This window comes from Phyllostomus hastatus, unplaced genomic scaffold (genome assembly GCF_019186645.2).
Source record: "Phyllostomus hastatus isolate PE091 unplaced genomic scaffold, TTU_PhHast_1.1 phas_contig_58, whole genome shotgun sequence".
Classification (NCBI taxonomy): Eukaryota; Metazoa; Chordata; class Mammalia; order Chiroptera; family Phyllostomidae; genus Phyllostomus; species Phyllostomus hastatus.
Genome location: NW_025333916.1, coordinates 52,711,058 through 52,735,639, shown reverse-complemented (window position 1 = coordinate 52,735,639; position 24,582 = coordinate 52,711,058). Strand labels below are relative to the sequence as shown.

General features: G+C 46.3%; 1 protein-coding gene across 10 annotated transcripts in view; it reads left to right on the top strand.

Moving 5' to 3' along the window:
• DROSHA (drosha ribonuclease III) overlaps positions 1 to 23,060 on the top strand; it is a 106,032-nt gene extending 82,972 nt beyond the window's left edge. For all 10 annotated transcript variants that reach the window (XM_045848184.1, XM_045848180.1, XM_045848188.1 and 7 more), the window contains 9 exons: positions 1,266 to 1,310; positions 2,815 to 2,972; positions 4,059 to 4,164; positions 13,403 to 13,544; positions 15,010 to 15,092; positions 15,184 to 15,287; positions 17,678 to 17,770; positions 18,829 to 18,875; positions 22,656 to 23,060. In XM_045848184.1, coding sequence (XP_045704140.1) covers positions 1,266 to 1,310; positions 2,815 to 2,972; positions 4,059 to 4,164; positions 13,403 to 13,544; positions 15,010 to 15,092; positions 15,184 to 15,287; positions 17,678 to 17,770; positions 18,829 to 18,875; positions 22,656 to 22,786 — 909 coding nt within the window. In that variant the 3' untranslated portion in view covers positions 22,787 to 23,060. The remainder of the gene's footprint in view (positions 1 to 1,265; positions 1,311 to 2,814; positions 2,973 to 4,058; positions 4,165 to 13,402; positions 13,545 to 15,009; positions 15,093 to 15,183; positions 15,288 to 17,677; positions 17,771 to 18,828; positions 18,876 to 22,655) is intronic.
• The last annotated feature ends 1,522 nt before the right edge of the window (positions 23,061 to 24,582 follow it).

The window sequence follows — 24,582 nt, the reverse complement described above, 5'->3', positions numbered from 1 at the left end:
ACTTGGGTGCGAAGTAAAAGATGCTCCTTAAGGCATGAAGAGTTAGGACTTGCGGCTTGAACGAGAGGCCCAGGCCCATGCTGCGGCAGAGGTGAGCAAGCCCTCCACATGGAGGGCGGAGCTCAAGTAGTGGGAGCGGGGAGCTCCCCGGAGGGGCAGGTGGTGAAGAGGTCAGGAGAGGGGCTGAAGTCTGCTGGGTGTGCCTTTGGGTGCAGGAGGAAGAAGAAGTACTGCGAGAGCAAGAGAAAGTCGCAAGAAGGGAGTGATGTTCAGTGTCATTCATGCCACAGAGAATTGAAGGGAAAGGTTATTTGGTTGGTTAAGAGAAGTCCTTTAAAATGCCTGAAAAGAACAGCTTGCTACTTGAGCACTTTTAAAATATTAGCCAGTAAAAACACCACCTAAGTGTATTTTATTAAGATGCAAGTTACACAAAAGTGGCGGGTGTTTCCTTTTCCTTCATTACTGTGTCACCAGTGATCGTGAATTTTTCTATGCTTCTCCCTACCCCCACATTTAAAGAAGCATTTTTCTTCTTTAAGAAGAAACTCTTGTTATTTGTTTCAAAAACTTAGCATCAAGGCCAGAAAGTAGATTCTGTTGGAGGCTCCCTAGAGTCTAAAACTGAGGGAAAAACCCTCTAATCCTCAGGAAGTTCCCATTGGAACTGCCTTTAGATTTCACTCAGTGGATAAAATAATGCAGTGGGCTTCTCCGTAAAATTCACTCATTCCCATTTTTTAAGTAAACATTTGTAGTGACTCCTAGTAAACAGTACGGGCTTACTGATCTGAGAGTTTAGGGACTAGGTACTAGGGATGTTTTTCACTCCACTTGAAACAGCTCACGATAATGAATGAGTACCTGAAATAAAGGACATTTGAGATGAGTTTTAATTACAAAAGGCACAGCTGATGCACATTTCCAGGGAACGGCAAAGTAAAAAATATGATTAAAGTAGCAACTCGATCCAGTGTATTAGGTTAAGCAAATGTGTAACTTAGTTTTAAAAGGCGTCTTTGACTCCTGGGGCCGGAGGTGGCTCCTGTCCTCCCCAGCTTAATAGGCTAATTAGAGTCACTGTAGGCAGTTTGAGTGGTGAGTACACTTTAAAAAAAAATTAGTTTGCTAGCACTATTGAATTTGCAATAAGTGGAGTCAGCATCCGAAATAGTTCAGTATTTCACATAATGGCATTTTATTTAGCACTCTAGAGCGTGTTAAATGGCTCCCTTGAGCATTAAAGGCACCACTCCATTTTCCAGGACCTGCGCGAAGTCTGGCTCAATTACCCTCTCCACCCACTGCAGGTGAGTGTGGCCTTGGGCTGCAGCGCCGCTGTAGCTCCTGGCGTTCGTGCTGCTTCAGTTTGCCTTTTCTCCCCTCCTGCTTTTATCCTTAGATTCCCTTCAGTGGCCTTGGGACTGTTAGCTGGGTGTCTGAACGGGGAAAGTTTGGAACAAGTAGTGAAAGGGTCCCACACGCTGATGCATTTCTGTGGTCTGGGATGGGGCGGGACTGGGACCATCTTCCTTACACCGCAGAAGACCTGGCTGTGTGGTTGCAGTGTGGTCCCCCCTCTTCTCCCAGAAAGTGGTGTTCAAAGCTCGTGTTGGCTCTAGCATATCCGCCTGCCTGCTCTCAGGGAAACTGTGGGAGCAGGTCTGGGCTCGCTACAAGGTGGAGTGGATAGCGAATTAGCACTGCTAAATGGTAACTGATTTGGGCCTTGGAAACTGAAGGCTTTGACTCAGATTGCATAAAACGTATTATGCATTAAAACTTCAGTGCAGTGTGATAACTTTTCACTCAAGATTTTAGATTTAAAGAGGTTTACACGTGGTGACATCCTGTTCCCCAGTTGGTTTAAAAATTCTTACTGTTCTTTGCTTTTATTTCTATTTTACCTTGGAGATACACATACATGTGCATATATGTGTATATATGTATGTACTTATATATACATATTGTTATATACATATGTATGCTATATATAATCAGAATAATCACTAGTGACTGAACTCTCTCATCAGAGGCCTTACAGTAATAAATGGCATTAATTCATCGTACTTTAGAAATATTTTATTAATATAAAATTACCCACAGTTGTTGGAGATGATTATTCCAATGACTCTTTTTATATTTGTTCCCTGCCAGTTGTTAAAGGCCCATTAGTATGTTGAGCACCTGCCTAATGATACAATACTCTCCTTTGTAAGCTGGATCCAGTTGCATTGATGCTCATTTGCCAAAATAGGTTGGTCCCTAGCAGACATGCGTAGTGGTCAAGTTGCTGTAATGCAGTGGTTCTGGAGGGCAGCCCCCAGACCTGCAGCATCTGCGTCACCAGGGGACTCACCAGGAAGGCCAGTCCCTGGTCCTTACTCCAGACGTACGGAGTCAGACACTCGGGGGCTAGGGCCCGGCCCTGCGCATGTACCAAGCCCCGCAAGGGTTCCGACGAACACTGAAGTTCGAGAACCGCTGTATTGCTAGAGATACAAGTTCTCCACCAGCAGCTCTTCAGCTCTCCTCCTCCTCGGAGAGCTAGTGTACTTGGGGTTTTGAACAATCTGTGTACAGTACTTGGCCTTGAAATTTGATAGAAGATTGGAAAATATTACTTGAAGCTTCCTTAAATATTAGGTTTGTTTGCCATTCTGAGGGATGAGAAAGAAGCTTCCATGTTTTATTGGCCTTTCAGAAATTGCCGCCCGTGGGAGAGGGAATTTACAAAACACTGTCCTAGAATTGATAATTGCTCTTGTAACCAAGAACTGTACACGATTTTTATTTATTTCCCTTTTCCCCTAGCTACAAGAGCCAAACACGGATCGACAACTCATTGAGACTTCTCCGGTTCTGCAGAAACTCACTGAGTTTGAAGAAGCAATCGGAGTGATGTTCACTCATGTTCGGCTTCTGGCAAGAGCATTCACGCTGCGAACTGTGGGGTTTAACCACCTGACCCTGTGAGTTAGAAGTACCCACGCAGTCCCATGGTGACCCTTCCGACAGGCAGGCCCGCATCTTTGCTGTGTGCCCTTCAAGGGAGTTGGGATTTCAGACGTATTCCTAGGAAATCGTGAGATGGGTGACAGGCAGGCGCTGGCACAGACCAGGGGCTACGCTCCAGTCCATTTATTTTTGGCATCATTGTCATGCATCTGATTTCTTCACAAAGTGTAAGAAAAGTGTAGGAAGGAAACACTTTCTGTGAAGGGACAGATATTAAACATTCTGGGCTGTATGGGCCCCGTGGTCTCTGCCGCAGTGACTTGATTCTGCCACCGCAGCACGAAAGGAGCCGTAGAAGCAGCGTGAATGCACGGACGCGTCTGGGCCCCGGGTAAACTTCGTTTGCAGAGGCGGGCCCTCCGGCCCCCCGCTCTAGATGAGCGATTTGCAGATGAGGCACCACAACAATGAAGAAAATAACCAGAATGTCACTTCTCTGCATGCAGTATTTTATTCAGTTTTTGCCTTCCTTTCCTGAAATCAGATATTCACAACTCTCTCTAAATGGTAAACATTAAAGAATCTCCTCTTAGTTTTTTTTTAGTGTTCTTAAGCTAGATTGCGGATTTGATTAATGTAGTATATAGAGGTTCATAGGGGAAAATGCAAGTTAACAAATAATAATACAAGTATAAACTCTGTTTTGAGCACTCACAACTACTTTTGCCCACCCTGTATTTCAATAAAGAAGTAAGGATTTAGCAAAGAAAATTCTTGGGCCTTTTTGCTTTGTTTTGTCTGTGCGGAGACGGCTGTGTGAGACCGGCATCTGCACTGCACTCCTTCTTCCAGTTGACACTCCCGGCCTCTGACCAGGTGCTGCATGCCAGACTCTACTGGGCAGTGTTTGGTCCTGAGATTGGTGCTCTGTTTTTGAAACTCAACATGGTCTTAGGGATTATATTTAGTTTTGTGCTTTAAAGCAAGATGAACAAGTACATTGCCTTTTCAAATAACATCTTTTTAAAACTTCTGTGTTTTTTTTTTTTTAAATCTATACATACTTACTGATCACTTTATGCGGGTGTTTTTTTATCCAGAGGCCACAACCAGAGGATGGAATTCCTCGGGGACTCCATAATGCAGCTGGTGGCTACGGAGTATTTGTTCATTCACTTCCCAGACCACCACGAAGGCCACTTAACCGTGAGTTTGGGAGTGTGTTGAATCGTTCCCTCTGTAAGATTGCTGTATGATAGAGAGCAGGAGTTAGAAGAGCTTATTTATGTGACTGATGACTTAGTTCTTGGTGACTCTAGCATGCACGTCATGCAATTATATTCATTTAATTATCAAGTTACGTACAAAGCGGTGTATAGTAAGAACTCTCATTTAATGATTGCTTACTCTGTGCAAGACACTGAGCTTGGGGGCGGAGAGCAAATGTTAGTTGATACCTAGTCCACGCATAAGGAGAAGTTTAGAATGTAAGCAAATAACTACCAATTCTACCTATCTATCTACCTGCCTACCTGTGTGTCTATAGTACGTATGTCTGTACACATGCATGTACAGTATAAAAAGTATAAGGAAGCAGCATAAATATTATAAAGAGGCATAGATGAACTGTTCACTTGTGCTGTTTGGGAAAAGATAAGGTTTCTTTTGGGTATGGAGTTTTAAGAAAACTTCACAGATACGATGGTGTTTGAGCCTTTAAAGATGGGTAGTGTTTGGCCATCGGAAGCCGTGAGGAGAAGGTTCTGTGCGAAGGCACCCCACACGTTGGGAGCACCCAAACAAGGGCACAGCGGGGAGAGTCAGCAGACAGAGAGACACGGGGGACTCAGGAGTTCGTAGACCGCAGTGGAGATGAAGGGGACTTACAAGGTTTGATGTATGGACAAAGCGAAACAGCCCCCTCTTTCACTTTCATCTCATTTTATAAAGCTTTACTAGGCTTTTTTATTTGCTGTGTGTTTTTACTCTGTGAAACTGATCAGTAACATAACTGGAGTGGTGAACATAACGCATCTGGAAGCCAGTCGTGATGATCTCTCAAGACACAGGGAATAATCTGAGTCGTCCCTCTAGTACCAGGCATTCAGAAAGCAAGTACTTTATTAAGCAAAAGAAAAATAGAGTAGCTCCACATTATCTGCAGTTTCGCTTTCTGCAGTCTCAATGACCTGGGATCAACCATGGTCTGAAAAGATGAAGGGAAAATTCCAATGAACAGTTCACAAGTTTCAAATTGTGTCCAGTTGTGAGTAGTGCGAGGAAACCTTGTGCTGTTCCACGCTGGCCCGGGACTCAAACCGCCCCGGGACTCGAACCTCCCCGTTGTCTGACGTATTCCTGCCGTGTGTGCTACCTGCCTGCCAGTCACGTAGTAGATCAGCTGTTGTGGTATCTCAGGGCGTGTGTTTGGCCACCCTTATTTTACTTAGCCATGGCCCCAGAGCACCAGAGTGGTGTTGCCGGCAATTTGGGAGCCCCGCAGAGAGGCCATAAAGTGCTTTCTTTAAGTGGGACGGTGAGTACAATACGATAAGATATTCTGAGAGCGGGAGAGAGAGAACACATTCATATGACTTTTATGACAGTATACTGTAGTTTTTCTATTTTGTTAATTATGGTTGTTAATCTTCTACTGTGCCTAATTTGTAAGTTAAGCTTTATCATAGATACGTATATAGAGGGAAAACGTAATATATGTATATAGGCTTTGGGACTTTTTGCAATTTGCAGTCTCCCCTCGGAAGAGAGAGGACTGCTCTGGTAGCACACTGTAATACAGTTGATTAGTGCGGACTTTCTTTTTCATTATGCTTAAAGCAAACACTCAGTCTTTTTTACTTTGCATTCCTACAAGTTTTATGCACGTTTTGCTTTGAACAGAATTGGATCTTATCTCCGCAACTGTGAACCCTGGAAACAGTTGATATGAGATACAAATATTAGAATTGGAAACTATGGTGATTTGGCTATGTTTAAATGTAATTTTTCCGCAGAATTTCTAAGCCCAACAAAATATGGTCCTTTCTTTCACTCACTCAGTGAATATTAATTCTGCCTCTGCCATAACCCACATATCATTATATGGGAAATCAGCGGTGCTCTTATTTTAAATTTAATTTAAAATTAATAGTTTGATGACCATTTAAAATTAACTGCTTTTGGATGGAAAAGAAAGTGTTCTCGTCTTGAATTAATATTAAATTCTTAAGAACATGTAAGCATTTACCAGAAACAGACTAGTGTTTGGAATCTTGCTCTGTGTTAGGGAATCAGTGAACGCTCCTTCAGTGTCTTCCATCAGGGGATAGACTTCATGGCTGTCAGAGGATCTGGTGGTCTGAGAAATGGCCAAACGAAGCCAAACGGCTTGAAGTAGTTACTCATTTTATGGCTGTATAGAAGGCACTGTTGAAAATGTGTGACGTGAATACACACATTTGCCCTGACTGGTGTGGCTCAGTGGGTTCAGTGTCGTCCTGTGGACTGAAGAGTCGCTGGTTCATTCCCGGTCAGAGCACGTGCCTGCGTTGTGGGCCAGGTCCCCGGTTGGAGGCATGTGAGAGGCAGCCAATTGATGTTTCTCTCTCTCATTGATGTTTCTGTCTTTCTTCTTCCATTCTCCTTTCTCTAAAAATAAATAAAATCTTACTAAAAAACTCTCTTCTAGTTGCTCATTCTGAAAACCTTGGGGTCATCCTTAACCCTTCTCTTTCTCTCGTACCAAACCTCCCAAACATTTGTGTATCCTGTTGATTGAACCTTAAAAGTTTGGCTGGAACGCGACTACTTTTCACCAGGGTATACTGTTATCTTCCCCTAACTTACAGCTGAGCCTTACAGCTGGTTCTCCCCTGCCCCGCCCCCCCAACCTCCCCCGCCCCCCCAACCTCCCCTCCTCAGTCTTGCCTCCTTGGGAAGCCTTTACCGTGCGGCCTTTGCACACACTGTGGCCAGGTCGCTCACCCCCTTCAGGTCTCTGTTCCAGTGTTGTCAACGAGACCTTCTTTAACCTGCCCCACTTAAAGAGCAACCTCTGCCCCTGTCCGCAGGCCCTTGACCGAGCTTAGAGCCGCATCTCCATTGTGTCCTTGTACTTGTTTACTATCTGTTTTCTCTCGCCAGAGTGTAAACCCCATGGAGGGCGAGGGTTTTTGTCTGTTTCCTTCATGCCTGACCTCTCGCGTCCCTGGAAATACCAGTGCTCAGCAGATATGCTTCGGATGAGTGGAGAGTGGCTGCGTCCCAGTCTAATGCCCTTCAGCTGTCCTCTGGACGGCGACTACAAAGCAAGCAGGGCCCTGAGTGGCCTGGCCCGCCCGCCCGCCCGGCCTCACAGCACGTACTCTTCACTCGGCACCTCTGCACTGGGAGCCTCCTCCTGCCGTCGGGCTTTCCCCGTGCCGTTCTCCTGCCCCGAGTCCCTTCTGCTCCCGGCCCTTGCTCTCCGTAGTCCGGTCTCTCCTACTGTTTTGTCCAATGTCACTTCTGAAGTGACTTCTGGGCGCAAGGGCCCCTTTTCCCCAGTGGCCCCCAGTCAGACTCCCACGCCCTTTTCCTTCCCTGCACTTGTTTCAGTTTGCCTGTCCCACCACCCTAGAAGTTCTGGGTGAGCCTATTTTTATTTGTTGCTGTATGCCCAGTGGCGCCTGGCATGTGCTCGGCTCCCTATACGGATCTGGTAAATATGCAAATGAACACAAGTTTGGCAGTCGGCTCAGTCACGAGGAGGAGGAAGTGGCAGTGGCACTGGAGGGAAGTGGCCACTGTTTCGTGTGTCGGGAGAGAAGCTGACAGCTTATTGGTGAATGTCTAAAGATTAAAATTGGTATAAAAATGGTGGGGGTGGGGGTTGTTCAGTGCAGTTGCCTTTGTCAGAGGATGGTGGCAAACCACTCACTGCTGGGACTGCAGAGCGCATGACCCCAGTGGCCCACACTGGGGGGTGCCGTGGGTCTCGAGCCGCGGGCTCTGCCGTGACTAAGGACAGGCGAGATGATGAAGTCGTGGTTTTCAGGTTTTGAGTGCCGACGGGGAAAAACACAGTGTTTTACAAGCTGGATGTTCAAAAAGGCCTACTTGGGAAGGAGTGTCAGGCTTGCATAATTCTAGGATGACCAAACTTGAATTGGAATGTAGAGGGAAGAGGTTCCATCCCACAGACTGAAGTTACTATTTTTGGGGGTAGAACCTGCCCAGCTGCGTCAGGGGGAGCAGTAAGAGGGCCTCAGAGTATTGACTCAGACCAGAGTGCCTGTCTTGCTGCCTTTTCAGGTTTTACCCTTTTCAGTTTGAACTCTCCTTCTTCTCTCCTCAACTTTACTGCAAGCTACTGTACTGACAACCATTGCTAAACCCATGCCTACTATGCGCAAGACACTGTACTCAACAGTGGCGTGCACCAGCAAGATGAGCTCGTGGAAATTTTTCTTTTTGGTGGGAGGACTTGGGATAATGGAAAGCAAGGATTAAACATAAAGCATTTGAAACCCAGTGACCCAATCCAGGGAGCCACCTCCAGGGAGCGCTGGGCATGAATCACCCAGACAGAGAGGGCAGACTCTGCGGCCTCCTGGTCGGAAAGCTCTCTGTCACCGGGATAATTTGGCTTTTGCATTCTGCCTGCTGGCGTTTGTGTACCTTTTCCTTAGTTATCATGGGGAATGGAGACCATCTGGCTACCAGTCTTGGTATAATAGGTCTGCAATGGTACATCGCTGTCACTTTCAGTAATATATTCTGCCTGTCCCCCATGCTCTGGAGTTCGAGTCCTCCGAGCAGCCGTCACAGTTTGCTCCTGCCGCACTAGGGGGCCCCCTCCCGTCGCGCACGCCCTGCTGCTGTGGTCTCTCCTCTTTAGACTCGAGAATGGAGAGGGTGGTTGAAGGAAGAATGCCAATATGGTTTGTAATGTGTTTTGAACCAATAAACCTTTTCCTCATTAAAATTTAAGTTTAAACTAATTATGAGACTGCTGTGCTGAGATAATAAAAAACATCCCGAATTCTCAAAAACAGAGTTTGCGATTTGCGATATTTATTTGGGTCCCTGCCATGGCGTCGGGAACTCAGGCAGTGTTTTCCTCGGCTTTCCAGAGGAGCCCAAGTACAGCTCTCTTCCCTTTCGCTGGTGATTTCCAGTGAATTTGGTGGCGGGGGTGGGGGGTTGGGTGTTAAAAGGAGAGGCGGCCTGGCATTGGGTAAAAATGGAGAGCTTTAAAGACAGTGAGGGGCGTTCTGCATTGAAGACAAATGCAGAGGGATTCCGAGGACTGCCTGTGGCTTCCCTTCTGCCACAGGAGAGGAGGCAGGTCCTGCCTGGTGACGCCGCCGCTGCGGCCGACAAGGGCGGTGGACATCTCCGGAGTGTTTCTTGCGTGCCGGTCACTATGCTGAGATCATATGTTCGTCCAGTCCGATTCCTACTATCCCCCGTGTGCTGGAGGCTCCTTTCTCCGTCTTACAGCTGCAGAAACTGACACGCGGAGGGATTCGGTAACTTCCGCGGGGTCGCTTAGCCAGGAAGTGGGGCCACAGTGTGGACCCAGGCAGCTCGGCGCCGAGTCTTGAGCTTTTTACTACGTAACTGACATGAGCCAGTGTTTGCAAAACAGTCTAATAACTCTCTCATGCCCCGTTGGGTGCTTAATGTTTGTTTTCTAGGCTTCTACTAAAAAAATAAAAGGCAGATATTTATGGCATCAACATCTGCAGGCTTTCCAACCTCATGTCTTGCTCCATTCGAATTCATCCACCAAAATGATCTCTCTCTGAAATCAAAAACCACTTTGTCATTGCTCCCTTTCGGCACCTTTTGGGACTCCTCCCGAGCAGGAGAGTGCAGACTCCTTTACCTCACCTGCAAGACCCTCTCCGCCCAGAGGCTGGCCAGCCCCCCATGCCTCAGCGCTTCTCTGCTGGGCTCCAGTTTCTGCTCCACCTCCACGGACCAGCCACTGGCTGTGTCATAGTTCCCTGCTCTTGCCAGAGCTGTTCCTGCTCCCTGGAAAACCCGTTTCCTCTGCTTCAGTTCCTTCAGGCTGCTGTGACACAGTGCCACTGACCGGGTGGCTTATGAACAGCAGTTTATTGTTACAGTTCTGGAGGCTGGAAGTCCAAGATCACAGTGCCAGCACGTCAGGTGAGGGTCCTCTTTCGAGTGCAGGCTTTTCATTGTACCCTAATGTGGTGAAAGGGGCTAGAGATCTCTCTGGGGCTGCTTTTTTTTTTTCTTCTAATCCTCACCTGAGGAGATTTTTTTCATTTAAGAGACAGAGAGAGAGAGAGAGAGAGAAACATCGATGTGAGAAACATTGATTGGTTGCCTTCTTGTACATGCCCCAACGGGGGATCAAACCTGCAACCTGGGGGTGTGCCCACATCGGGGAATAAACCTGTGACACGTTATGGTCTTCAGGACAATGTTCCAACCAACTGAGCCACGCCTGCTGGGGTTGGGGCCTCTTTCATAAGGTCAGTGATCCCATTCATGAGGGCTGCACCCTCATGACCTAGCCTCCCCCCAAAGGCCCCGTGTCCTAATACCGTCATCTTCAAGGGTTAGGTTTTTAACATACGCATTTTGTGGGACACAAACATTCAGACTGTAGCACCCACCCTTCTCCCACTGGCAGACTCATTCTTTTTTAGTTTTGACTCGATATCACCCAGAATCCTCCAGCATGAATTTTTTTTTAATGCACATGTCCAGGTTATATCCCCAGAGATTCTAATTCCTTAGACTTTGGAAGAGGCCTGCATACTCTATCTCAGGAGTCCCCAGTGGTTCTGATGTAACAGCTGGGTCCGTGAGCCTCCTCCGAAACCTTTGTGCTCGGCTCGGGCCGGGTCCCCCGGGAGGCCTGTGGAAGGCTGGGTGGAGAGGCGCACCTGCATGCACAGTGGCCCGTGCTGTCCCCACAGCCGCCACGGTGTGTCGCAGTGGCCAGTTTGTGAGTTGATTCCCTCGGAGATTAGCAGCCCCCAGAGGGCAGCAGTGGGTTGTTGATTGTCTTGGGATCTTTGGCTCCCAGCCCAGGGCCTGCACAGAACCAGCCTGCACAGAACCGGCCTCCACGACCGTCACAGGGGAACTGCCACAGCCTCTGGCGTCTGCCTCCTGATCCCCTGGCAGTCCCACTGGCTGGCCGACAGCATGATTCATTCTGCAGCAGCGTTCAGCAAAGGCCAAAGATGGAAGTTGTCATTTGAAAAATTGTCATTTGGACTTTTTTGTTTAGGTAAAGAGCAAGGTCTTACCTCTTTTCAACCCTTCTTCTAAGTTTGCACTGACTCAAAAAATATGGGTGATTTGTAGCTTCCTTCTCCCCGCCCCTGACTTTTGGGTCAGGCTCTGAGTTTTGGCAAGAATGTAAAGATCTCACTTTCTCCTGGCCATCCTGCTACTTGAAGACCTGTCTGGGCATTTTTAAATGAAACTGGAAGCATTTCTGTTCCCACCTTCACTGCTTTCTTCCTTCCCCTTCAGACAGCGTTTCTGCACATCCCTGAGTGAGGAGCCCTCGCGCTGGAAGGGGGCAGCCGGGGCTGTGGCCGGTGACACAGTCCAGTTTGTGTGTGCTTACGTGCACCTCTGGCTTGTTGATTCCGAGGCACGAAACCTCCACATACGCCGCCTGAAGTAGAGTTCTCTCCTCTCACCCAGAGCACGTATTGAGAGAGAACCTCCCTTACTCAGCAGAGCCGTATCCTCCAAATAGCCCCCCTGTTCCCTCATGGCCTCTGCTGAGAGCCCGGCCCCTCCCATGAAAAATCCAGACCGGAAAAGGTCTCTCCATTCCAGCTCAATTATTCTGTAATTACAAGGTAATAGGCTGGTGGGCTCCCTTTTGGTTGGGGTCTTCTGTTAAGGTTATATGCTAGGTGTTTTTAATTTCGAGCTTCTCTGTGGACATTAATTTTAATGAAACACTGTACTGAAGGAAAGATAGAGTCGGGGGGAATCGGAGGGGGAAGGGAACACGACAAGCAAAGAAGAACAGTGTGTAACTCAGCAGCAAGCAGGGCTTATGAAGATCAAGTTGTAATTCCGCTTCATGAGTCATCGTCAGACAAATTAAGAACATATTGTTTCTTATTTATCTGTTGTCAAGGATGCAATCTCAAGCATCGAGAATAAATCTTGATTTTCATAAGCTTCGTTGACACCGTGGAGCCACAGAGCATAAAACTCGCAGCTAATAAACAAAGCGGGACGTGGAAGGGCAGGGAATGAGGCCAGCCCCCACGCAGCTGCTGCCGGCACCTCGGCCTCAGCGCCGCAGATGCCCCTCTGCAGTGCGGGGCTGCGGTGGGTGGACGAGGCATCGGTTCTGTCTGTCATAGGAAAAGTCACAGTTGTCGGTGCATCATCCCCCCACATCTTAAGGGTTTGGGGGCCGGTGTTTTCAGCTCCTGTTTGGCGAGTTCGCATCTCTGTGTCTGCCCCTCCCGCCATGCGCTTCCCTCCCCACTTCCTCTAGTCCCCTGGTTAGCAAGTGGCAAGTGTTAAGTTCCTCAGCCAAGTGCACTCTGGGGCACCTCTTCCATGGCTGGGTTGCTGCTTTCATGCCCTGCTTAGTGTTGCTACTTGGATAGTTCTTGGAGGACTCTTAGGTAACTGAAATCCCTAGGAGAAATTTTTGTTTCGAATTTCTGAATTTTAAGTATGAAAATTACATTTTAATTTGATTAACGATAAGGCATTTAGGTTTGAAAAACTGTAACCCAGGATATGTCGTAGAAATCTTTACAATAATAAAAGTGGAAAATGTAGTAAGTAATTTAAGTATTTTAGGTAATACTTGCTAAAACATCACTTCCCCAAATCTTACAGTATCACAATTAGCATTAGTGCTGTGAAACTTGAAGCTTACTTTAGACCTTTAAAAGATGCTTTTTTGAAACAAATGTGCACTGGTAGAAAGCAGATCGAGTGTGCTGGGTGGGAGGGGGGTTGTGTTAGTTGATTGCAGAGGGCCACGGGGAACTGGTCTGGGGTGCAGGAAGCGTAGAACGTTGTCAAAACTCATCTCACTGTACTTCAATGAGCGTACTTTATTGTATATGTTACACTTCAGTAAAGTTGATTTTTAAAAATTTTAATGCTCCTTCATTTGATAACATTAAACTTAATGGGAGCTATGACCTTTAAAATAGTACAGCATCTCCTGCAACGCTAGTCATTAAAGTCACAACTAAGTGATCAATTTAAATGTCAGTTAGGCAACATCCAGGAGCAGAGTAAGTTATTGAAGCGAAGCTAGAAGCGCATGGCCACTGCCGCCTGGGGTTAGTGGTTGCGGGTGGGTGTGATCACTTCCCTTGGTGTTCTGGTCAGTGAGATGGTCTCGGGCTGGCTGGTCCCAACACCAGAAGCAAGAAAGATGCTAAATGTATCTAAATGTATCTCGGTTCCTTTTGGCCAGTTGTTGCGAAGCTCTCTGGTGAATAACAGAACTCAGGCCAAGGTGGCGGAGGAGCTGGGCATGCAGGAGTACGCCATCACCAACGACAAAACCAAGAGGCCCGTGGCCCTTCGCACCAAGACACTGGCAGACCTTTTGGAATGTGAGTCCTGCAGCATGAAGCTGTTCTCCTAACCAGCACATGCAGAGTTTAACTCAAAGGGTCCAGCATCTATCCTTCTTTTTCTCATTATTACTGTGTTCTGACGAAAGAAAACACTTTTTTATTTTAATTTGTATTTATGCTTTCCTGCAAAGCTTATGTGGAGGAGACTAATATGGAATTGAGACATGTGTATAATGCATTGCGTGCGCAGTCTGCGTTCAGTGGGGCCAGCCCCGCCACACCCCTCCACCCCGACGCCCAGTCCTTCAGCCCCTTTGTACCCATAGCAGAGCATGAAGATTGGTGGCAGTGAATCATAGCTTGTTTTGCTCTCCCAGCACCTCCCCGCCCGCCCCAGCCCTGGAGCCTTTATATCGGGACAGAGAAGAAAGAAGGAAAATTCACTCACTAAACAGTAAAGCTATTAACCATTGCCTTGAACGAACTTGAAGCCCTGTGGGCAGACATTGTCATCTTTTACACTTTCTGATGTGGTCTGTTCACATTATGAATAATCCTGTTATAGCTAAGTAAAGGGTTATACACATAATTTTATTGTTTCTGATACTGCTTTATAATAAATGGGCCATCCCCTAGGCCTTGGGACTTTTCAATGTTAGAGTATTTTCGACAGTTGGAGTCATGTACAGATATTAAGGTCTACCATCAAAAGCAGCTCATTTACAAAGTGCAAAGGCTTTGCACTTTTGGGGGCTGACTAGACCCCAAAAAACTTCTTTGTCAATTAAAGAAAAGTAACTTAAAGATTAAAATTATTTAAAAATTAAGTTTAGTGATCATTCTTACTGGCATTTTTTTTTTTCAGTTCAATGAAAGCTATTTTTATTTCTTCTTTTAAAACGTCACCGTTTGTTTACATGGTTATGGTACCTTTTAATGCTTTGAGTTCATCATTTATCGATGGGACATTAGATATGTTGTTATCATCATCAGGCCCAGGATCGTATTTTCTGTGTTTGGGCAGATCGGATCTGTGAATCGTCTCGTTTCTGTGCATGAAGTGTAACACAGACCCTTGTCCGTGGTGACCTCAGGGCTGGTGTGAGGACGGCGGGCCCCAGGATGTGCTCCTTCTCGTGTCTTGTCTGATCTTCACGTTTTGTTTTCACTTCCTTGACCTTAACGTGGCTGTGTTCCCCGATACCATTCTTCCCCTGCTGTACCAGAACATTCCATCTGCCATTTCCACTGACTTAGCCAAGCGGAATGTGGTCTTTGTGCTCTGTGACTTTGCATCTTAATCACGCATCTCTATTGCTGCTTCTAATAGTGGTGGTGAAGAATAGTTGTTGCTTAAAGAAAGGTGCAGTGGTAATGCTAAAAAAGGCAGAGGGCCTGGAAGTTGAAAACCTTGTTAAAATGTTTGTTAACCGTCCAGGTCTCATTCTTTGTGGTAAGTGGCAGTGTGTTGTGGTTAATTTTTACATGTTCTCTTTTCCAGCATTTATTGCAGCACTCTACATTGACAAGGATTTGGAATACGTTCATACTTTCATGAATGTTTGTTTCTTTCCACGATTAAAAGTAAGCTCCTATAAAATTTAAATTGGTTGCGTGCTTTATGCTTGGTGATGTCAGAACCCGTTACTAAATGCTTTTTGGGGACTTGCTACAGGAGTTCATTTTGAATCAGGATTGGAACGACCCCAAATCCCAGCTTCAGCAGTGTTGCCTGACACTGAGGACAGAAGGGAAAGAGCCGGACATCCCTCTGTACAAGTGAGTGTGCGCTGCCCGCAGCCGTGGGAGCCAGTGGGAGCCAGTGGGAGCCGGGAGTCATGCTCTGGTGGCCCGGAGGGCAGATGAATCCCGTGGGGTGGGCGGGGCCAGGGCCCAGGATTGAGACTTCTTAACCCCGACTCGGCCCAGCACGAACGCCTTCGGCCGCTCAGTCCTTTAGCTTTGAGTAGACGGGTCACAGTTGATTTATCTAAGCTTTTTCCCATCCCTAAAATGGTGTTTCAACTACCCCCTCTGAGGAAGACATACTAAGATTAGGAGACCAAGATAAGCACAGTTCGGATGAAATAGTTTTTATATGAATTTAAAAAAAATATTTCATTTATTTTCAGAGAGAGGGAGAGGGAGGGAGAAAGAGAGGAAGAGACAGATTGCTGTGAGAGAGAAACATCGATCAGTTGCCTCTCACACGCCCCCAGCCGGGGACCCTGGCTGGGAATGGAACTGGCAGCCTTTTGCTTTGTGGGACGATCCCCAACCCCCTGAGCCACACTGGTCGGGCTGTACACACTTCTGTGTTGTTATTTCTCGTGGCCTCCAGTCCGTGCCTCCAGTCTGGAAGACTGTGTCTGCTTAATCTGCAGCAGGATTTGGGTGCCTCTCTCCACCCCTTCCAAGCCCCGCAGGCCTCCCCTGCTGCTCGACAGACACGCCCTCTTAGAGGCGGTCACTGTAAGAAGTGGGGTGGCTCTTCTCTGCTGCTGTGTTATTCAAATATTTGGAACTTTTCCCCCCTTAGAGCGTGTATCAAAAGCTGCCGAGTACTTTTGAATATCTTTAGTGACAAACCTTTATTCTCTGAGCGGTAGCCAGAAATTCAAAAGGAATGCAGGTCACACCACACATAACCCCAGCTGTGATGAAAACAGGAGGTTGGACTCTGAAGTGGAGTAATTATATTGAGGCACTCGTACGTTCATTCAGAAGGTAGTTTCAAAGAGGAATTACAGAAAGGAAGAATTGTCAAAATAGGTGGGTGGCCTCCCAAGGCACCGTCTGGATGCGTGTTTCTGAGGATGTTTCAAGTCCGGAGTCAGCACCGGTTTGGCCCTGGTCTGACGCCCCGGGACAGCAGGCACGCCCCCCATTGGTGTCGGTGTCCCACACACCCCTCCTCTCCGGGGGCTCCCTCCGCCTTCAGACCCTCCGGGAAAAGCCCTGCAGTGGCCACAGGGAATTTTAGCTCCTTTTGTCTGTTTTTATTTAATAGTCACCTCAGGGTCCATAGGGTTTTCCACTGAAAGAAAAACCGAGGCCCAGAGAAACTTGTGTCAGCGCACAATGATCTGAATTGTCCCAAGAAGCTGTCCCCGCTAAACGATGTTTCCTTTATAGGGGAAAAACTTCAAATATTTAGAAATAGTACCTTAATATGTGCCTAATAGGCGTAATGGATATTCCTGTATTACATGAAAGGCTCAAAGTCTTTCCTCATCAAGGTGATAATTAAGGTTCAGTAAATAAAATGGGGACGATATATTCCTCGTGGCGCGGCATGGTCGCCGTGGTGAGTGCTGCCTTACTGAAGCCACGCGCCTAATCCAACGGAGGGTGGAGGGCGTGGGCCCGGAGGAAATGACGGCCCCTCATCAGTCCCCCAGCGAAAGTGCAGATGGGCTTGTTCTCTGTCACCAAGATGAAGGGGCTGTTCTACATAGTTTTTCAAGATTGCCGTGTTCCTTCCATTATCTCGTTGGCTACTTTTAATTTCCCTTTTCCACGAAGTTATCAGTTTCCCCGCGTTTGAGATCTGCACTTTGTTGCTAAAACCCGGAGCACCTGGAGTTTTGTTTTTCCGCAGTGTGCTCAATATTTATGCGTGCCTGGAATGATCTCAGATGTCTCAGAAATTAAATGCATTTTCTGATCTTTCAGATAAGATCGCAGACATCAGAAAGAATCCATAAATGGTGTGAAACCATTCAGACAGACGTGGCTTGGGGTGTATTACCCAGATATGTATTGTTTTTGACTGTGATTAGCACAGAAAAACAGTGAACAGACCGAAATGGTTAAGTTTTCAGTGATAAATGTGCGCTCATCTTATGATACTTGGAGTATGCACGCTTTGAAATTGCTTAAAAATATTTTACACTTGACTGTTAGCCTTCAGATACTATTTATAATGTATACTATTTATTCTTTGGGAAAAATACATATAGATTGTGTGTTGAATTTTTAAAATTTCCTATTTCAAAAGCTCTCTGTATTTGTGAGGTTTAGCAAATATAAAACTCACTCCTTTAATTTGCTTGTTATCCTCACCTTCCTCTCTCTAAGCAACATGTACGTGGTTTTTCTTGGCGTTGCATATTAGCAATAACAATTAAATAGCACTGTACTGCAATTAATCTTTCCTTTCCCTTCAGGACTCTGCAGACGGTGGGGCCCTCCCATGCGCGAACCTACACTGTGGCTGTTTACTTCAAGGGGGAGAGAATAGGCTGTGGGAAAGGACCAAGGTATGAGAAGAGCAGCCTTTTAATTTCTTCAGGGGAACATCCTGTGTATCTGTGAAATCCCTACTCGGTATTTTGAAAGTCTGCAGTCTGTCTCTTTTAAATTGGGGCATAGAATGTTTGGAGGTGATAAAGTGAATCCCAAGGATTAATGGCCCCACCACACCCAGCCCCAAACTTGAAAGTCCCCCTTGCACAGTGGGAATGCCACGGCCTAACGGGCTTTGGCTGCCTTGAGAAACCACATGGCTGGGTGCACAGGTAAGGTCTGTCCTGTTTGGGTTGCCCAATGGAGAACCCGACATTGCTGCAAGCATTTAGTTATTTATTTATGTGTTTATCTCCTCACTCAAGGAGCTTGTAGAGAGAGGGGGGAGGGAAAAAGAGAGAGAGGGAGAGAAACATCGATCCGTTGCCTCTTGCACATTCCCCATCTGGGGACCGAACCTGCAGCTTAGGTACATGCCCTGACCAGGAATCGAACCCGCAGCCTTTCGGTTTGTGGGATGACACTCCAGCCAACTGAGGCATACCGGCTGGGGCGCTGCAAGCATTTTTAAGAAAAACATCCTGGTTGACACAGGCATTAGACATTTGATCTCTTAGTGCTACTCACACTTTGTGGAAATGCCAGTGTCTGCAGGTGAAGAGAATTACGTGTTATCACCTTTCTTTGGACCCTCTCTATATGTTAAACTGAGAGATGATTAGAAGTTTGTCTATACATGTATTTTTTACTCTGTGCTTGTTTAAGCTTTACATGGAGGCTGTTCAAATTTAAGTAGGAAATACTTCAAACATAATATAAATGGGAGGCATTGTATTGCAGTGTCAAAAGTGTGGAACAAATAAATAACTTAGGCGTTGTGCAAAGAAATGACATTTCTGCACGCCCTGTGCGTGTTCCTGTCTGTGCAGTTCAGCGTGAGACAGGAGGTGTGATCAGATAGAAGTTTACGTAACAGACGTGGAAATCAGCCTGAGTTCTTTGTAGCCATATTGTTTGTTTCTGGAAAAACTCTTTGAATGCAAGTGTGCCTTACCTGTATTCTGTTTAATAGTATTCAGCAAGCAGAAATGGGAGCGGCAATGGATGCACTTGAAAAATGTAAGCCTATCTCTTTTCCTATAATTATATGTTCATAATGTAATGAGTGTTTTATGGAAGGAAATGGGAAAATAGAAAAATGGTAAGTACTGATAAAATGTGATCTTTTTTCTTCATAATTAACCTTCACAAAGAGTGTGGTAGAATGTGAGAGATGTACCAAAAGGCCCTATAATTTTTTTAAAAGTGCCCCTGAATGCCTTTTGATGTTTATTTTCCTTTTTTGCATAGAGTCTCACTCTCAGCCCAGGTAACCCATGCAAACAACCCAATGCATTTCTTTCATATGTTGCTAAAATCTTGTACATGCAGAGGTTTTTTTCTTCGTTATTTTTGGCCATTGTTTTGTTAAAATGGGATGATATTTACATACTTCTTTTCTTGCTCACTTTCAGCTACCTTGCAGGTCATAGTAGCTTCAATTCATTCTTTTTTTTTTTTAAGGATTTAATTTTTTTTTTAAGAGCAAAGGGAAGGGAAGGAGAGAGGGCAAGCAACTTCAATGGGTGGTTGTCTCTTGAATGGCCCCTACTGGGGACCTGGTCCACAACCCAGGCATGTGCCCTGACTGGGAATCGAACCTATGACCATTTACTTTGCAGGCCTGTATTCAATCCACTGAGCTACACCGGCCAAGCAATTCATTTCTTTCTTTTCTTTTTTTAAAGATTTTATTTATTTATTTTTAGAGAGGGAAGGGAGGGAGAAAGAGAGAGAGAAAAACATCAATATGCGGTTGCTGGGGGCTGTGGCCTGCGACCCAGGCATGTGCCCTGACTGGGAATTGAACCTGCGACACTTTGGTTCGCAGCCTGAGCTCAATCCACTGAGCTATGCCAGCCAGGTAACATTTTTTTCTTAATGGCTGCATTAAAATTCATGCCGTAAATGTGCTGTAGTTTATTCAGTTTTTTTTTCTTTTGTAATTGGTGGGCACTTTATTTCTGGTTTTTTATCACTGTCAACAATAAATATCTATCTTATTGGTGCTTTCAGTTCAGTGGGAGAGAGTCCCAAGAGTGGGCTGGCTGGGTTGAAGAAACTTGAATTACACGATTGACCGTGTAGGGAACTGCATAATTTTTGGTAAATTGAAGGTATAAAATGTGCAAGAAGTTTTTCTTCTGAGATCGGTTGTGCTGCATAGCAGAACCTGTGGGCACAGCATGACAAAGCAATCCAGTTGTGCTTCGAGTACCAGCTAAACGTGGGAGAGCGCGACATGGGGGAAGCCGAAAGTGGAGAGGCCCGGGATGGGATTCTCGGCGTGGGGGAGGTTCCAGGAAGGGCAAGAGACCTCAGAGCCGTGTGGAAATCAGCCGACCATAGCTTCCTGCATGGTTCTGTGGGCAGAACCGGGGTGGCCAGTGTCAGTGGGCTCTTCCCTGAGTGTTTGCAGTGGAGTCCTTTGGGAAACTTTTTCACCTATTATACACAAATGCACAATCACATATTGAAATGAAAGTGAGATTCCATTTCCTGCTGTAAGGTTATTAAAGGTTATTCGTAGAGGGTTTTTTGTTTGCTTTCACTAGTGAAACAGCCCTGGAGAGAGGCCTCTCTCGAGCCCAGCCCCACACGCACGCTGCTGGTAGGAGGGAGTTGTTTCATCAGCCGGGCAGCAGCCTGCCCGTGCATGTCGGGTCCCTCCCGAAATCCACACCCTCGGACCCAGAACTTTTATTTCTAGGAGTCAGACCGAAGGGAGTAATTGTGCTACGATCGTTGTGACAACCGGATTTATGATGGCCATATGCACATCAAACTGGTGTTTAACAGTGGGGAAATGTTCAAATAAATTCTGGTGTGTCCCGGGGTGGGCAGACGTTTTCCGTGAAGGCCCAGACCGTGAGCAGCTGGGCTTCGCCGGCCGTGCGTGCGGCCGTCGCGCGTGCCACGCGGCCGTAGCCCGCAGGCGGGGACGGTGTGCGCACGGGCAGTGCCTGTGGCCCAGGACGGCTCATTGACCGAAGCAGGTGGAGGGCTGTATTTGGTCTGCGGACAATAGTTTGCCAACCCTTCCTTTATTCAAATGTTTTAATATTTTACAGCCATTAAAATAATACGGGGTGGGGCAAAGGTAAGTTTATAGTGACGCGAAACACAGATTTTATTCTTGTATTATTATTTATTGTATCATTTTTCCATACAAACGACTGTAAGCCTACTTTTACGTGTGTGTGTGTGTCTGTGTAATACATGTGTACACATTGACAGTGCGTATGTGTGTGTGGAGTGTAACCGGGCCTCCTAGGAAGAGCGGTATGAGGATAGATTCTGAAAGTTTATCAGTGATTAGATCCGAGCGGTGGGATGTAAAATGTAGATCAAGTTTTACAACAGAAGTTGCTGAGGAAGCAAGGTTTATTGTAGGAAATTGCTCTGCAGCTAACTTTTTGGGATGTGTTTGATTTATAGCTTTACATTTACTTCTCCTGTTTGAACCCTGTGTTTTATACAGTATGAAAGAAACCAGGGTAATATTGGGGGAATAGGATTTTATTACCGTTTTATTTCTAAAACACAGATGCCATTGTTTTCCTCTTTTGTTTAAAATCAGTCACTGATGCCCAGATATTCCAGACCTTCCTGATTCACCACCTGCCCGCCAGATACTTTTACTACCCCCCTGTCCCTGTCCCTTCTCTCATCTGGGGTGAGGATGGGGTGCTGCGTAAAAGGGGGGACTTGGGAATACGGTACATATTTTATCCACTTTTATTATGCTTCAACCTTAACCAAAAAGAAGGTTGCCTTCCCCCAGGCATGCTACACCTCCCACATCTCTGAGTCTTCATGTGTTTAAATATTAAGCAGTACCTCTTGCACCTGACAGTCCCTCACCCACCGGCTTGGCAGGACAGCGTCCTTCTTCCTCTGTGAGCGGATAACTTTTATTGCTCTCAGCCGTGCTTGCCTCCTGTTGTGATGTCTGTTGCCAAAGTATGTGTTTGCTGACTGAGAGTGTAAAATGACTACTTCTCATTCCATACTTGATGTCTTACTCCATTGCTACCCTCCTTCTAAACTACAGATGAATAGTAAAATTTTAAAACCTTTAATCATGATTTCTACTTTGTCAGTACTCTAGTGCAGGGGCAAATATCAAAGTAAATCTAGCCTCAACATGCCACTGAGTGATGTGTTTCCTTTAGCGGAATAAAAGTGCTTTCCTCGAGCTGCTGCTGCTGCTGCTGCTGCCGCCGCTGCTAGAGCTTTGGGCTTCTCATGGTAAAAACAGAGTGAGCAGGAACAGGGACTTAGCAGGCAGCCTCCTTTTGTGCATCTCATCTTTCTTTGCTCTTCTCAGAAACTTTAATTCTTGGTCAATGATGGTGTGACAATATCATTATTTGTTTGAAGCTTTTGGTTTCAGCTTTGCAAAAGTACACAATTCCATTTTTCTCTATCCTTCACTGTCTTCCTGAGAATCACTTCTTGCTAAGAGAACTGTGTTGAAACGCCTACCTGGAATCATTCTGAAGCCGCATGTCTGTGTTTTAACATTTCCGTATGCCTTGGTGCCTTTTATACTCAAGGTCAGACTGTGCATTACCACCTAGAGTCGGGTGCTGGTCCAGACTTCCAGTGTGTTTCTGAATGATAAAGCAATCAGGGGAGAAAATGTACAATGTTTTGTTTTTTTTTTCTCTTGCCTTACAAAATGCAGCTGTCTGTATTCCGTGTGAATCCGTGTTTGTGTGTGTGTCTGTGTAGTCTGCATCACTTCGCAGCAGTGGCTACCCTTTACTAAGTGTCCACTCTGTCTCCTCGTGTCAGATAACTTTCCCCAGATGGCCCATCAGAAGCGGTTCATTGAACGAAAATACAGACAAGAGTTAAAAGAAATGAGGTGGGAGAGAGAACATCAAGAGAAAGAGCCAGATGAGACTGAAGACATAAAGAAGTAAAGGACGCAGAAGTGGTGGCGTGTTCACTCGCTCAGTGACTGTGACTGTCGCCCATCGGGACCTCGCCCGGTTCTCCTGAGACCGTGCACGGCGGGTGCCTTTGGAAGTAACCCCGCGGCCAGCGCGCTCCTGTCGTCCCGCGGACCTTACGTTCTGTTGTTAGCTGGGTCACCCTTAGTACCAGGTGTTTGATTGCTATTTAATGGAACACTTTAGTGGAGCTGCATCTTCCTTTTTATTTTTTCTTTAAAACAATAAAATTTTAAAAAGTTTATTGTATGTGGAATAGAGCCTGTTTTTCCATCTCTGTCTGAGATTATTACTCCAGACTTTTCAGCCAACAAGTGAAAAATTCACTTTATCAGATATTTGGACTATTCTCTACCAACATACAGACTTTTTGCAATCTCTGCATTGTTAACCAGATTTTTTAGCTTTCTTTTGGATGTTTACCAAGTCCTCTGCTGCAGATATTGAACTTAACCTTCCCTAAGCAGTGAATCCTTTGTGGATGGAGTCCCTGCAGCGTGTCACTGGCTAACGGCAGGGCAGGTGTGGATCTTTGAATCACGTCTCTGAGCAATTAGGTCGGAGTCAAACCATGGTTCCAAGCCAGACAACACCTCACAGCAGGCGCTCTGCCCCCAGGGCCAGGAGGCCCTTTCAGAAGTTCAGGGTGGACGTCAGGGAAGTCTCAGAACCTCCTGAAATTGGGTGTGTGTATTTGGGTTTGGGAGGGGGTGTGGAGCTGCGGGAGGTTCCGAGATTTCATATGCTCAGAGTGGTCCCAACAACAACTAGCATTACATGAAAAGACGTGGCAGTTTTTAAAAAACATTTTTTTAAACTGAATGTCACTGGTAAACTTTTTTTAATGTGCTTTTGTTATTTTAGCAAATGTAGGGTGAGTACCTACTATGTTTCAGGCAGTGTTCTAGGCTCAGGCTGCAGGAGTGAGCAGAACACATGTGCACACACACATACCAGACCACAGCACTGAACAGAACACATGCACACACACGTACACACTAGACCACAGCCGTGAACAGAACACACATACATGTGCACGCACACACAGTAGACCACAGCAGTGAACAGAACACATGTACACACACAGTAGACCACAGCAGTGAATAGAACACATGTGCACACATAGTAGACCACAGCAGTGAACAGAACACACACACCAGACCACAGCACTGAACAGAACACACACACATATGTACACACACACCAGAGGGAAGAGTGAGGGAAGACCTCTCTAGGGTTTTTAATTTGTTGATCGTGAAAATGGAAGAAGGTGTGTGTAAGGAAAGCTTGTCCTAGTGCCCCCCTGCCCCCCACAGACAGCAGTGCTGGAAGGGAAAGAACACTGGATTCATCCTGTTCTTGATTCATTGTGTTCTTGAGAATGTTTTGAGCAAAAGTGCAAAAGCAAGGGACATTTCTGAACTGCTTTTTAAAGCTCGTTCACTGCTCTCGCACGTGCACCCAAACAGTGCCAACACCCGCGTGTCGGCTCAGGACTGTTTACTGGACTCTGGTGTTTCCTGTCTTTAGTGTTCGGCCCTTGTAAGGTTTTCTCTCCGTGTTCATGGCTCGTGAACCCAGGAGAAGTGGAGTCCACAGGACACCAGAGTCCCTGTTGCACTGAGACCCGACATGCACGCCATTAGGGCAGAGTAGCCCTGCTGGCCATACAGGGTCATTGTGAAGCCGGCACCGAGTTCGGTCACTCGCCACCCAGACAACGCAGCGGGCCACCTCAGCCGCAGTTTCCACCCGCCTCTCACCCA